This window comes from Psammomys obesus, unplaced genomic scaffold (genome assembly GCF_907164565.1).
Source record: "Psammomys obesus unplaced genomic scaffold, mPsaObe1.curated_primary_1811, whole genome shotgun sequence".
NCBI classification, from domain to species: domain Eukaryota; kingdom Metazoa; phylum Chordata; class Mammalia; order Rodentia; family Muridae; genus Psammomys; species Psammomys obesus.
The window spans coordinates 14,690,664-14,704,962 of NW_026592548.1; the positions used below are offsets into that span (position 1 = coordinate 14,690,664).

At 44.7% G+C, this 14,299-nt stretch overlaps 1 protein-coding gene across 2 annotated transcripts in view; it reads left to right on the forward strand.

The window, feature by feature from the left end:
• Dnai3 (dynein axonemal intermediate chain 3) overlaps positions 1 to 14,299 on the forward strand; it is a 55,310-nt gene that overhangs the window by 11,485 nt on the left and 29,526 nt on the right. For both annotated transcript variants that reach the window (XM_055614345.1, XM_055614346.1), the window contains 6 exons: positions 1,083 to 1,282; positions 6,034 to 6,150; positions 7,482 to 7,672; positions 8,453 to 8,577; positions 11,708 to 11,797; positions 13,702 to 13,788. In XM_055614345.1, the coding sequence (XP_055470320.1) occupies positions 1,083 to 1,282; positions 6,034 to 6,150; positions 7,482 to 7,672; positions 8,453 to 8,577; positions 11,708 to 11,797; positions 13,702 to 13,788 (810 nt within the window). The remainder of the gene's footprint in view (positions 1 to 1,082; positions 1,283 to 6,033; positions 6,151 to 7,481; positions 7,673 to 8,452; positions 8,578 to 11,707; positions 11,798 to 13,701; positions 13,789 to 14,299) is intronic.

Below are 14,299 nucleotides of genomic sequence, written 5' to 3' on the forward strand. Positions count from 1 at the left end.
TTCTTCTTCTTCTTCTTCTTCTTCTTCTTCTTCTTCTTCTTCTTCTTTTTTTAGTAGAACGGTCTCTTTCTTTAACAGGTATTATGGATTGACTCTGTCCTCCCAAAAAGAATATCTTAAAGTGTTTTGACCCCTAGAACACCAGAGTGTGACACTACTGGTACAGGGGAAGAAGGTCTGTGCAAATATAATTAGCTCTAATTATATTATACATACTATATGTAATAATATATTATATATAATATTATATAATATTTGTGACTATTTTATTCACAAATAGAATAGGCCCCTAATCTGCTTTTGTCAGTGTTCTTATGATAAGCTGATCACAAAGGATGCCGTCTGAAGGAGACTGGGTCTTTAGCCCTCAAGGCCCTGGGTTCAATCCCCAGCATACATGCTTGCTTGAAGACTATAGAGAACTGAGGGGCAGCACATTGATGCTCAGAAAAAAACTGCTAGCTGGCACGAGGTGTGGGAAAGAGCCAAGGTGTAGCTGCCCATTGCCCCTCAGCAAGGGTCCTCCACACAATTCCATTTGTTTCACCTCCATGGCTGTCAGAATGGAATCCCGAGTTTTAAGCCACCTCAGTCGTGGTAGTTGGTTCTGGGATCAGTAGAAAGTGAATACAGTGCTGTTCCATTCCGGAGCAACTCCTTGGCAAATGACTGAGGAAGGCGCTGGACAGCAAGGAAGGGAGCCCTCCAAGAGGGGGTCTAGGCAGAAGGCTTTGTCCTGAGTCCACAGAGGAACTGAGGAATACAAATTGTGCTCAGGGTTCTCCCAAATAGAAGGTAGACTTCCATGGGCCTCCGACCAACCTACCACCCGTCAGGATGTGCACTCCTGGTCTCTCCTTGTCCTTCTTGCTTACAAGCAAAAAGGCCTCAGTCATGGCGAACATGGCCTCCCTGAGGAAGAGCGGCTACAGGCTGTGGGAACAAAAGCCACACAGAGCTAGAGAAAGACAGCAGGGGCCCACAGGGAACGGAGAGGGTCTGGCCATGCCAACACTGCGCCGCTCGGGTGTTTCCCTCCATGGGTTTCACTGGGCTCCCTTCGCTGCTTACGTGTGTTGCAGGTGACGTACATGATCTCCAGAAAACGAAGTGAGTTTGGCGCACCCGTGTTTTTTCACGACCAAAATGCTTCCAGAATAAAAGATGCCTACACAGAGTGTCCTTCCTATGAAGATAAAAATTATGTCCTCACACAAGTTGAGAAAGATGTTGGCTTGCAAGTCATTCCTGATATCAAGGGCACAAGCACCCAGACAAAATGGTGGGTACGAGATGCTATAATAGACACAAAAGTGTATTCAAGGCAAGGAAGATCGAATTGTTCTCTTCTTAAATTCTCTTTTTAAAATCTTGGAGAACAAGATACAATTACATGCTAAACACTATGAAGTAGGAAAATGAAAAAAATGGTGTTAATAATCACAGGACTCATGGGTCGGCATTACAGCGTCATCTAGAAGGTCCTTCCTGTTCAAAGGCTTTGTCTATTTACTATGGAGTCTCACTATTTAGCCCAGGCTAGCCTGGAACTTTCTCTGTATTTCAAGTTGACCCCCAATTTGCAATTCTCCTGCCTCATTTTCCCAAAGGCTGGGTTACAGGCATTCAGCACCACACCAGCTCTAAGTGACCATTTTTACACTTCTTATCAGATTGTCTGGCTTCCTTGACAGGAGCTCCACCACCGCCTATGAAAAAAAAAAACAAAAAACAAAAAAAAAACAAGAAATTCCCATCGAGAACCCTTAGAATAGGACCTAAAGACTTGTTTCCTGCACAGCGTGGTAGACAGAAAAGTAGTGGGCCAGCAGGCAAGGCTGACAAGTTCTGAAGCAAAGGAAGCATGACGGCATGGTGTAAGAATGACTCACAGTGCTATGTGCTGCAGAGCAGAGGAGGCTGCAAGTTGAAGGGACTGCCCGGTAGGAACTAGCTATAACTAAACCAGGCCAGATGTGGCCTGGGAGGTGGTCTTAAGCAGAAAAGATGGGAGAGAAAGGAGATGTGTACAAACAAAAACGGCATTCCCAAAACCACCAGCCAACAGCATGGCTTCCCCAGCTGTCACCTGGTGTCCCCAGCTGTCACCTGATGTCTCTGGCAGTTGCCCAAATTCACCTGGACATAAGCAACACTGTACCACACATCCACTTCTGTTTTCTTACCTGCCATTCTGCCCCACGCCCACTCTGAGCTCCCAACATTCTAATTCAGTTGTCCATTTCCAGGTCATCTCTCCTTTCACTTCCCAGCAGTGTGTAAGAATACCAACCGCTTATCTTTCTAGAATTGCTTTTCCCAGTCTGACTGGTGGGTACAAGGAAGAGATACCCCTACCTTGCCAGCAACTCCCTCTAGGTCACTGGCTTGCCCTCTTTCCCATCTATAATCATTCAAGGACTCCAAAGCTATCTCATTTTTGTCTTCTCTCTAACTGAACTTTTTTATTTCAGTTTATTTGTTCACTTTGTGTCCTGATCATAGCGCCCTCCCGCCTCTTCTCCTGGTCCCTTCCTCTCTTCCTCTTCCTCTCTCCCCTCTCCCCTATTCCTCAGAAAAGGGGAGCCACCCTACCCACCCATCCATGTTCATTAAGTCGAATCTGGGCTGAGTGCATCCTCTACCCCTGTGGCCTGGCAAGGCCACCCTACTAAGAGGAAGTGATAAGAAAGCCGGCAACTGAGTCTATGTCAGAGATTGCCCGCACTCCCCTTACTAGGGGACCCACATGAAGCTTGAGTTGGCCATCTGCTACATCTCTGTAGGGGGGCTGGGTCCAGTTTATGCATGGTCCTTGGTTGGTGCTTGGGTCTCTGCAAGCCCCTCTGGGCCCTGGTTAGTTGGCTCTGTTGTGTCTTCTTGTAGAGTGACAAACAGGCTGAGAAAGAAATTACACCCTTCACAATAGCTGCAAATAATATAAATTATCTTGGTGTAAGTTTAACCAAGCAAGTCAGAGACTTTTATGACAAGAACTTCAAGGCTCTGAAGAAAGAAACTGAAGAAGATATCAGATTATGGAAAGATGTCCCATGCTTGTGGATCAGTAGGATTAACATAGTAAAAATGGCCTCAATAAAAGCAATCCACAGATTCAATGCAATCTCCATCAGAATTCCAACACAGTTCTTTACAGACCTTGAAAGAACAATTCGAAACTTTATATGGAAAAACAAACAAACAAACAAAAAACCAGAATAGCAAAAACAATCCTATACAATAAAAGAGCCTCTGGAGGTGTCTCTGTCCCTAACTGGCTTTCTCCTGGTGTGGCTTATCCCGCCATCTGTTTGCTGCTGGTGCCCAGATCCATACTCCTATCCTCAGTCCCTCTTCTAAAATCCATGCACATCTGTCCAACTCTTCCCTTGACTGTCTGATTAGGCATCTCAAGTTCAGATGCCCAAAGCAGCTTAATGTTCTACCCTGAAGCCTGGGGCCTTCTGAATCATCCTCATCCTAGTGAGTAATAATAAAACTCTCTGAATTACTCAGACTAAAATGAATCCACTTCTATTCCCCCCAGATATAGTAGACTCGCAAGAAACACTGACCAATAAAAATCAGGATAGCTGTTTTTCTGGAGAGAGGTAGTAATTAGAAGAGAAATAAGAGAAGGCCTTCACTCACAACAAAGAAAAAATGGTTCAAATCTAGATGACTAGGAAAACGCTGGCATTGTTTCATTATATGCACATATTAGGAGGGATAGAGGGTTTGAGAAGCTGGATGCATAACAAGAGGTGAAAAGCAATGCTTGTGCTGTTTCCACCATGCCAGATGCCATTTTTAACACACCAAGCCAGTCCTCACTGTAGTCCTCAATGGGGGGAGGAAGGCTAAAAATGCAAGTTCAGTTGGTGATACTGCTCAGTGACAAAGCACTTGCCTAAAACAAGAAAGTACACACACACACACACACACACACACACACACACACACACACGAAAACTCCCAAGTTTAAGATATATTTTAAACTGAAATACTAATGAATAGTTTTGCTGAAAAGCAAAAGAACAAGTCACTTTAAAAAATAAGAATGACTCTTTGGTTGTGTTGCTACTTTCATAAAACCACAAATGTCTTTTTTTTTTTTTTTTTTTTGTTTTTTTACTTATTTCTCCCTTGAAGGAAAAAGTTAAAAGATGAAAATAAGATCCAAACCCAAGTCTCAGGTTTCAGTACTGATACTCCTTCTCACCACTACTCTTCTCTATTGGTATAGATACCAATATAGGCAAAAAGTTTTTCTGTTAAACATACTCCAAACTCTCTTTACCTTTCTGCCTGATTGCCACTTAATTCACTTCCACTCACAGCAGCAATTTACCAATGTTTTTCCAATAAACATGGATTAAAGACGCAAGATTTGACTAGCACTTTAGGTGTTCTAGGCACTCTTCATAGCTCTGCATATACTTACATCTCACACCCTGACGGTGACTTGGGGATGCCTTAAAGAATTCTATTCCCAGACAAGAAAACAGGCTCAGAGTTGTTGAATAATTAATTAGGCCTGGTCACGCAGCTAGCGATTGAACCAGGCTTTCAAACTCGATAGCCTGTCCCAAGAAGAGTCCACGCTGATAACGATTGCACCATCCATCCTTTCCTAGATCCGTGGCCCAGCATCCAAGGCTCACCCAGTGAGTGAGACTGAGGATGAATCCCAGAAGTTCAGTGTGACATGGTCACAGTGGAGGCAAGCCCTGGGGGCCAACTTAAAAAAAAAGTCTCCGTTGACGAGGATGCCACTGCTGCCCTAACTTAACTAGCAAACCCTAGCTCTCTGTTCTTAGAGCAGGGCCTCCCCGCTCCGATTGGCACTTGAAGCTAAGTCAGTCTCTGCAACAGGAGGATTTTATTGTTTCTTACAGTATGCATAATAGCCTCTGGACCCTACCACTAGATTTTAGTAGCATTTCCCAATTGTGACACCATTGTCAACGGTCCCTTGAGGAAGGAGGATGGCTTGTGATCATCTAATACACAGTTATAGGGCCAGAGAGCTCGAAGGCTCGGTGGGTAAGAGAAGCTGCTGGGCACGTAGAAGGACCTGAGTTCTAAACTCCCACGCCCACGTAAAAAGCCGTGTACAGCAGCGCCCACGCCTGTAACTCTACCACTGCGGAGGGCAGTGGCAGAAGGGTTGCTGAGGTTCACTGGCCGGCCAGCCTAGCTGAAAACAGTGAGCTCCGGACTGAGGGAAAGAGGTGAAGAAGGGCGGAGCAGGACACTCCGGGCCCACCCTGGCCTCAGCACGCATGTGCAGCACCCACACACGCAAGCGTGTCCCCGGACACATACTAATACCACCCACATACACCAGAGGGAGGGAGGACAGGAGGGAGGGAGGACAGGAGGGAGGGAGGACAGGAGGGAGGGAGAGAGGAGAAAAAGTAGAATGGAGAGAAGGAGGGAGGGAGAGAGGGGATGGAGAAAGGGAGAGATAGAGAGGGAAAGGGAGGGAGGGAGACAGAAACTGATTTCACGAAATAGAGGTGAAAAGAGAATAGAGTAAATGCTACAAATGTCGACTTAAAAAGAAAGACAGTTAAGTAAACTTGACAAATATTAGGGAATCTGAGTGAAGGGTGTATAGGAATTTATTCAGTGTTATATCCTTCTTACAACTTTTAAATATTTTAAATGATTTCTAAATAAAGTTTTACAACATGAAACCCTTTAAAGCAATTTTTAATGGGTATGCACTGTACATGGTTCTGGGTTTCATAAGGACACAATTACTTTGACCATGTTCTGTTCTTAGCCCTCTCATAATTTTTCCCCACTTCCTGTTAGCTCCCAAGACTTTGCTTTATTATGTTGGGGAAATGTACGTGTAGACTTTGGTAATCAATATCAATTTTATGATAAAGAAAAATACTAAGGTAAAATATTTTGATAGAGATATTCTGACACTGCCACAGAAATAGTCTCTTAACTTGGCCTAACATGTACGTGCTTTTCTCTCATCAAAGTTTTGGTATTCAATGTTCCTTTTTACATTAGGGCATTTCCTAAAAATGCGACAACACAGTATTATGCAAGAGAGTTCCCAGAACTGGAAAGAGAAGCCCTCCTACAATCAAAGTCTCTGGCTGATTTCCTTGGCAATGTGTCCACAAGGTAAGAAAGTATATGTCTAAAAAACTTTAAACATGATCATGCTTATTTTTAATAATGGGATCTCAGAAGCAGCCTCGTGTGTGACACTTGGAAACGTGAGGACAGTTGTCAGCAGGGCGGGAGTGAACGAGTCTCAGTGATTGCTGCCTTCCTGCTGCTGCATTACCTTGGCCCTCTCATGGTACAGCTGCACCAAACACAGCCAGAATGACCAAGTTGTGCCAAGATGTTTTCCTATTTCAAATCAGCAATTAAAAGTTGAACATTGCTTATCTGAACGCCCAAAGCCAGAACGTGGCAGCCTGAAGGTGGACAAAAATCTGAACACACAATTAACAAATGCTTCATACACACCTTCCACACATTCGCTGAAGGTAACTGTATGCAAAGGAGGGTCTGACTTTTTATAACCTCCCAGGGGTGAAGGCAAGTTTCACTTGGTTCAGCCTAGAATACATGGCAAGGAGCATGGAGCGGCCAAACAGCTTCTTAACTGTTCCAGAGAGAGGTGTGGAGAGGCCTGGCCTGACTGAGGCTACGAGGTCAGCAGGTGCAGGCCCCTGTTCTAACAGGAAGGGCCTTTCGCAGTTCCTTCCCTATTGTAAATGAAAGAGAACCCAAAGGAGAGAGGAAAACTTAGAAGAGATCTGTAATAGCACTGCTCAGAGTAAAGAAGAAACCTATAGTAATATTAGTTTTTCTTCCAGTTTTAAAACTGTTTAACATCATTTAATGGTTTAAGTTTGTGTGAGTGTGATTTCAGTCTGGGAGCAAGCACTTTTTAAGAGTTTCTTAGTGGCTGGCTCTTTGACCTCCCCCTAGCCCCCTCCCTCCCAGGGAGGAGCAGCCTTGCTAGGCCACAGATAAGACAATGCAGCCAGTCCTGATGAGACCTGATAGGCTAGGGTCAGATGGAAGGGGAGGAGGACCTCCCCTATCAGTGGACTTAGAGAGGGGCAAGAAGGAGATGAGGGAGGGAGGGAGGGTGGGGTTTGGAGGGAACCAGGGAGGGGGGGCTACAACAGGGATACAAAGTAAATAAACTGTAATTAATATAAAAAATAAAAATTTAAAAAAAGAAGTGAGTTTCTTTTTCCTTAGAATTTTATCTAAAAAGTGTGACGTCATTTTCCAAAGAAGAAAACTGTGAGAGAAACTTGCAAGGGACTCACATAGCTCCAGCTTCGGGGTCATGAGCAATTTTGGTCCTCCTGGGCATGCGCGTCTCTTAGCGCGGCTTCATCCCTGTGGCGACATTTGCAGTGTCAGCGATTACTAATATCCAGCATGCGGGCTGGGTTTTTTGTGTTTGTTTTGTTTTAATGAAACAGTGTCGAAATAGGCCTGCAGCAAAACGAAATCATGAACACGTTCGTCGACGACTGGAAGAACCTCGCGCAGGAAGAAAGCACCTTTGGGGACAAGACGGACACCCACCTGAAGGAGTACCAGTCCTTCACCGACCTACACAGCACCATGGAGAAAATGATCACCTGTGTCTCGTGGCACCCAACCATCCATGGTAAGGAAGGGGTGCAGGGGTCCCCTTAGGTGCTGGCTTTGAAAAAAATCTTGCTTTAGTCTCTAAAACTGAAAAAAAAAAAAAAAAAGATGGGTTGTAGCCGGGCATATAAGACTTGCTGAGCACCAGGCCCCTGCCACGCAAGCGCTTTCCAACGCCTGCGCCTTGCTCAGGTCACTCTGCTGCTGGCTGAGTGAATGAAGCTGCCTCTTCCTGGGGCCTGCCAGACTCCAGTGCTGGATTCACCGCCCCTGACACTCCTGACAGACACCTTTAAAGCACTCACCAGCTAAGGGAAAAGCAATGCATCCAGGTGCAGCCATGAAAAGACGTACCTACCGCCTTCCTCCCTTCCACCCCTCCTCACTGGCCTTTCTCATCTTCAAAACATCTCTTGTAGGCTGGAGAGATGGCTCGGTGGCTAAGAGCACACACTCAGAGCAGAGCTCATTCCCAGCATCCTCGCCAGGTGGCTCACAGCCGCCATCTGTAACTCCAGCTCTAGTGGCTCTGATACCTCCAACTGGTCCCTACCTACAATCACCATGTACTCATGTGCACATACCCGCACAGACAAACACACACACTCACACACACAGGCAAGTAAAAAGAAAGTGACTTCTTCATTTGTTACTCCCAAACCTTCTGAGCTCCCTGTCTATGCTAACTACACCGCTCAGCATGAAGCAGCTACATCGAATCTGCTGCAGGGGCAGGCAGGAGCTGGAGGCCTCGCTATGGGCAGCGGCTGCCAACTGCCTCATACTTGCGATTTTTCAGGGCTCATAGTCGTGTCAGTGGCCGTGCGCCTGTCCTATGAGGAAAGAGTCCACTTTTCGGGGAAGCTACTGCTACAGCCATCGCTGATTCTTTTCTGGAGTTTCTCCGATCCCATACACCCTCAGGTAACTAACTGATGGAAGCTACACCCAAGGCTGACTTTTCCAAACACCACGTCCCTGTGCCTTTAGGATAAGTTTAACTGCAAATTATTTTGTGATCTCCTGCTGTTAACTTAGAAAACAGGATCTTCTTTGTCACTGTTTGACAGCGTTTAATGTGAGCAAAGCTAAACTTCACACTTACTGAAGTACAGTGGGACAAGCTAATTTTAGAAAACGAAGGGGTTGTGGCTGGGGAGGTGGCTCGGTCAGTGAAGCATCTGCCACGAAAGCATGCGGACCCAAGTTCAAATCCTCACAAGCCATGAGAAGCCAGCTTCATTGTCACATCCATAACCGCAGTGGGACGGGAGATAGGCACATCTCTAGGACTCACAGGCCAGTCACTTCAGGTTCAGTGAATCAAAAAATAAGGTGGGAAGCAATCGAGGAAAATACCTGACCTCTAGCCTACACACACACACACACACACACACACACACACACACACACACACACACTTCTTTTTTTTCCCTGTGTTTTTTTTCTTTATTTGTTTATTTATTTTTACCTTTTTTCTTTATTAATTACACTTTACTCACTTTGTATCCCCCCTGTGGTTCCCTCCCTCCTCCTGTCCCAATCCTTCCCTTCCTCCACCCTCTGCATGCATGCCCCTCCCTAAGTCCACTGATAGGGGAGGACTTCTTTTCCTTCCTTCTGATCCTAGTCAATTAGGTCTCATCAGGAGTGGCTACATTGTCTTCTTCTGTGGCCTGGTAATGCTGCTTCCCCATCAGGGGGAGGTAATTAAAGAGTAGGCCAATGAGTTCATGTCAGAGACAGTCCCTGTTCCTATTACAATGGAACCCACTTGGATACTGAACTGTAGCCATGGGCTACATCTGTGCAGGGGTCTTAGGTTATCTCCATGCATGGTCCTTGGTTGGAGTATCAGTCTCAGGAAAGACCCCTGTGCTCAGATTTTTTTGGTTCTGTTGCTCTCCTAGTGGAGTTCCTGTCCTCTCCAGATCTTATTGTTTCCCACTTCTTTCACACACTTCTTTAATGGGCTTTATTTAAATACTGTGCTGTTTGAATGCAGATAAGATTTTTAGTTTCCTAAGAATTTGCTCAATTCTAAGGATCACCAGCAGGGGGTGTCAGTGAGTAAAAATAACTGTGTAGAAGAGTCTTGGAAACCAAGCCCCCAGGCTAAAGCAGTCCATCCTTTCTTCAGCTGCCATGGCAGCACATAGTCAAGGGGTCCAAAACTTTGGAATTGTGTGTTCTTCACTCTCCAAATTTGAAATAGTTTAACTAAAATGCACTCACACACATTAAAACCAAACCCCACATCAAGCCACAAAAACTGAGACATGGCTGGATTCGCTCCTTGTCTCCATTTTCTGCTCAGTATGAGTTCTTCCGGTGAGGAGCTGTTGGTGTTATATGATTTCACTGCTCTTAAACGTAACAATATTCCATTCCTTGAGGCTCTTAATTACTGCAGAATAAAGCCTTTCCCGATGAGCTCTACCTCCCCTTCCTCACTGCCTCTGGACCGGCCATTTTGCTCTAGTGGGTTGTATGTGTTTTATGACGATGCAGAGATCAGAAAAGTAGATCTCTAGTCCTTCACTTACTTTACCACAAACTAGTGCAGGCCGCTCTCTCCAGAGAGGACAAGGCCCTGGTGCGACTGCTCTGGAGAGCTAGTCTGTTCTCTGTCTGGTCTGTTAGGATGCTGAAGGACTTTCCTTACTTCAGTTTTAAAGAATAGCAAGCTCACTGTGGGGAGCCCTGTGGGTAACGCAGGTGTGTGAGAGCGAGAGCCTCAGTTCAGATCCCCAGCACCCATGTAATTACTAGGTGGGTATGGAGGCCCTCCTGGAATCTCAGTGCTGAAGGCAGAGACAGGGGACCTAGGGGCAAGTTGGATAACTAAAGATTGCTGAACTGGCTGAATTGTCTGGCTCTGCGCTCAACTGAGACCCTGCCTCAATAGATAAGCTGGAGAATAATCTAGATGGTCAACATCAACCTCCGACCTACACACACACACACACACACACACACACACACACACACACACGCATGCACATACTGACAAACATTCACACACACACACACTGACAAACACCCATACGCGCGCGCGCGCACACACACGCACATACTTATGAACACACATATACCCACAAAAAAGCAGTTACTTTTTAAGGGATAATACAAGTGATTTACATGTGCTAATCAAAACTATAATAGTATTACTATTTTTATTTTCAAAAGTAGAGCTCTCCCTAAAAATCCAGAAAGTGCAGTAAACAAAAATAATTCACCCAAGCCAAGTTAAAACTCCACTCGGGCCAGGTGTGATCGTGGACACCTTTAATCCCAGCAGTTGGGAACAAGAAGCAGGAGGATCTCTGTGAGTTTGAGCCCAGCCTGGTCTACACAGTGAGTTCCTGGACAGCCAAGAACCCTTCTCAACGAAAAGAAAGAAAAACCCAGTTGGAATATACTTTACTTTTTGGTGCTGGGTAGGAAACAGTAGCTAGGCAGCTTGCTTGGTGGTAATATTAAAGTAATGATTCCTTCATCTTCTGTGTTTCATGTTGTTTTAAAACTTAAAATATATGGGCAGTAGTGGTACATGTCTTTAATCCCAGCACAGCACTCGGGAGGCAAAGGCTGGTGGATCTCTGAGTTCAAGGCCAGACTGGTCTACAGTTCCAAGAAAGCCAGGACTACACAGATAAGCCCTGTCTTGGGGAAAAAAATGTTTGACTGCCCACTGTATGCCTGAGTAGATAGATACTACAGAGAAGAAAGATGAATATCTTATGCTCACAGAGTTTATCCTCTTCACTCTTCAGAAACACCAATTTCATATTCTTTGGTTTGAAATATGATAACATTCCCCCAATAATTGTTATTCCTTGGGTGGGTGATGGAAGGAGATAGATCCCTGTGAGAGCATAGTGCCAGTCTCATAGGTGAGACCAACGTCCATGATAAAATTTCACAGGAGGACCTTCCAGCCCAGGGCATTACCTCTGAGAGCTGCCTCAACTCTGCATTGCTTATAGACAGCTACAGAGCTGGACCTCTAGCCACCTCGATATGATTTAATGCTTTTGTTTTGGTTTGTTAGTTGATGCTGGAGAGCCCTGATGACATCTTCTGCTTCGAGTTCTGTCCAAGTGACCCCAATATCATCGCTGGAGGCTGCATAAATGGACAGGTATTTAGGAAATGTCTTTAAATGTTTGTTAACGCTATAAGAAGTTTTGATGTTGGTAGATTTAGAACCTAACGGTTCAATATGGCACAGGGAAGGCATGTTGGTCATATGTTAATCACTATGCCAGGGCCTGAGTAGAAAAATACATCAGACATGGTGTTGGAACTTGAGATCTTTGCAGGATAAGTCAGAATAATCAAACAGTCTAGTCTATATTTCTTTCATTTATACACCCCAGACCCACCTATGGGAGGGAGAGGGGTGCATAACTTCCACAGTGAGATGGAACCTTTTACATCAATTAGCAATTGAAAAAATGCCTGTAGACACACCCAAAAGCCACTCTGACCTAGGCTATTCCTAGGGTCCCTCTTCCTAGGTTACTGTAGTCTCTGTTAAACTCACAGAAAAACCACCCAGCGCAGAGAGCTGCATCATCACCTCCCACAAGTGACCTTTGCTGGAATTTCCCTGAGGCCATGAGTGAGTTATGAAATGATGCAGAACTCTAATAGGAGTTCACTGGGCAATACACTGGACAATACACTGGACAATACACATACATGTTGAATTTGTTTGTGCTTGGCATACGTTTGCTTTATTTTCTCTTCTAAGTTATCTAACTTACACCACATTGAGATTCTACCCTCCAGTACTGTTGTATTAGTGAAGCAAAATGGTTAAAGCCATTCTGTGACAGGTCATTTCGGTCCAGTGAGTCTGACTACTGGAAACATCACTTAGGGTGCAGGATGTACCTCTGTGTAAACAGCATGGTGGCGCACACCTCTCCTCCCAGCACTTGGGAGATGAGGCAAAAGGATCCAGAGTTTATAGTCATCCTTGGCAACATAGACAGTTTGTGGTCAGCCTGAGCTACATGAGACCCTGTCCCAATTAATAACACGAAAGTATCTGGTCTTTCTGTGAGTGGCTAAGAAAACTTCCTTCGTTAAGGTGCACACAGCAGCAGCTTCCAGGTTCATGCCTCCAGAACAGCAGAAAAACAAATATCTCCATGGTTTTATTCAGTAGCTACTGAGATTACAGTAATGACCCAGAGCCATTTCCTAAGCCAAGAAAATCTGAAGTGCCTTTGCATTTGTGACAAAAATGGAATGACTGTTTTAGAATATTCTGGAACAGGACATGATGAAAGAAAATCACTCATGATTCTCCAATATTGGTATTCTGTTAACATTTTATTTTATGTACCGATGAGTTGGTGTTGTATAGTCTAGTTTGTTCTTATTTTTAAAAGAACTACCACCCAAGTAACATACAAATTCTGAGTTAGTCAGAGGCAATTATGATAATTTTGTCTGCCTTTTCCCCCCTGTGACTGGATGCTTGTAGTTAATTCTTGAGAATCTGGGTAAATTCTGTTCCTCCCCAGGTCTGAAGCAGTTGTACCTATATTCAAAACAGAACAAAGAACAAATTCTTCCCAAAGCATGGGGAAGTGCATGATATTTGTCTTGCATTTATTTGCTTCATAGTTCTATTTTTTTTTTTCCAGATAGGGTTTCTCTGTGTAGCCTTGACTATCCTGGAACTTACTCTGTAGACCAGGTTGGCCTCAAACTCACAAAGATCTGCCTGCCTCTGCCTCCGAAGTCCTGGGATTAAAGGTGTGTGCCCCCAGCCCTGGGCCCAGTAATAGCATTTATTAATGAAAACATAAAACAAAGAGATGGTGGTACAATAGAGAAATGCAAACATTCTCTTCAGTATCTGCTCTGAGGGCTGCTGCTGAGTTACTTTGGCTACAAGATAGCTCTAGTTATGCCCTAAGGCAATCGGTCTTTCTCGGGCAGTGTGGCAATCACTCCCTGAAAAGGAGTCATTCAGACCCAATTCTCTATGTCCTGAAAATGCTATGATGGCATCTCTCTCTGTTTCAGATTGTCCTGTGGGATATCACAGCGCACGTGGACAATATAGAAAATATCAAGTCAGGAGGCAGCAGAACTAAAAAGCCCACTCTCAAGGTTGGCTATCTGTAGATTTTCACTCAACGAGGACACTTTTTTTTTCCATTCAAGAGTTTATTAAAAAAAAAAACATATATGACACATTCACCAAGGTTTTTAAAGATTCAACATAAGAAACACAGCAATGACTTTTATTTTATCATCCTTCACCTCTGCCGGTAGGCACGTTCTGAGTCACGTTTTATGGATGGAGGTGTTCACTAAAAACACTCGTTTCATTGGCCAACACAGGGGGTTTGCTGATGACTTTATTATTAAGGAAAATGAAGGAAACAAATACTTTGCCTAAAGTGATTTTGTGGGAGGACCTCAGGCCAAAAGGATGGAAAGTCTGGGTGTCCAGACGCTGCCTCACAGGCTAGGAGCTTGGGCACACCACCTCACCTCTCCAGGGGTCCCTCCATGTCAGTCCTTTCTGATGAAAATATGCTACAATGGGCTGTCAAGATGGTTCCATGGGTAAAGCGCCTGTCGCCATCCCTGAGATCCACACAGGGGAAGGAGGAAT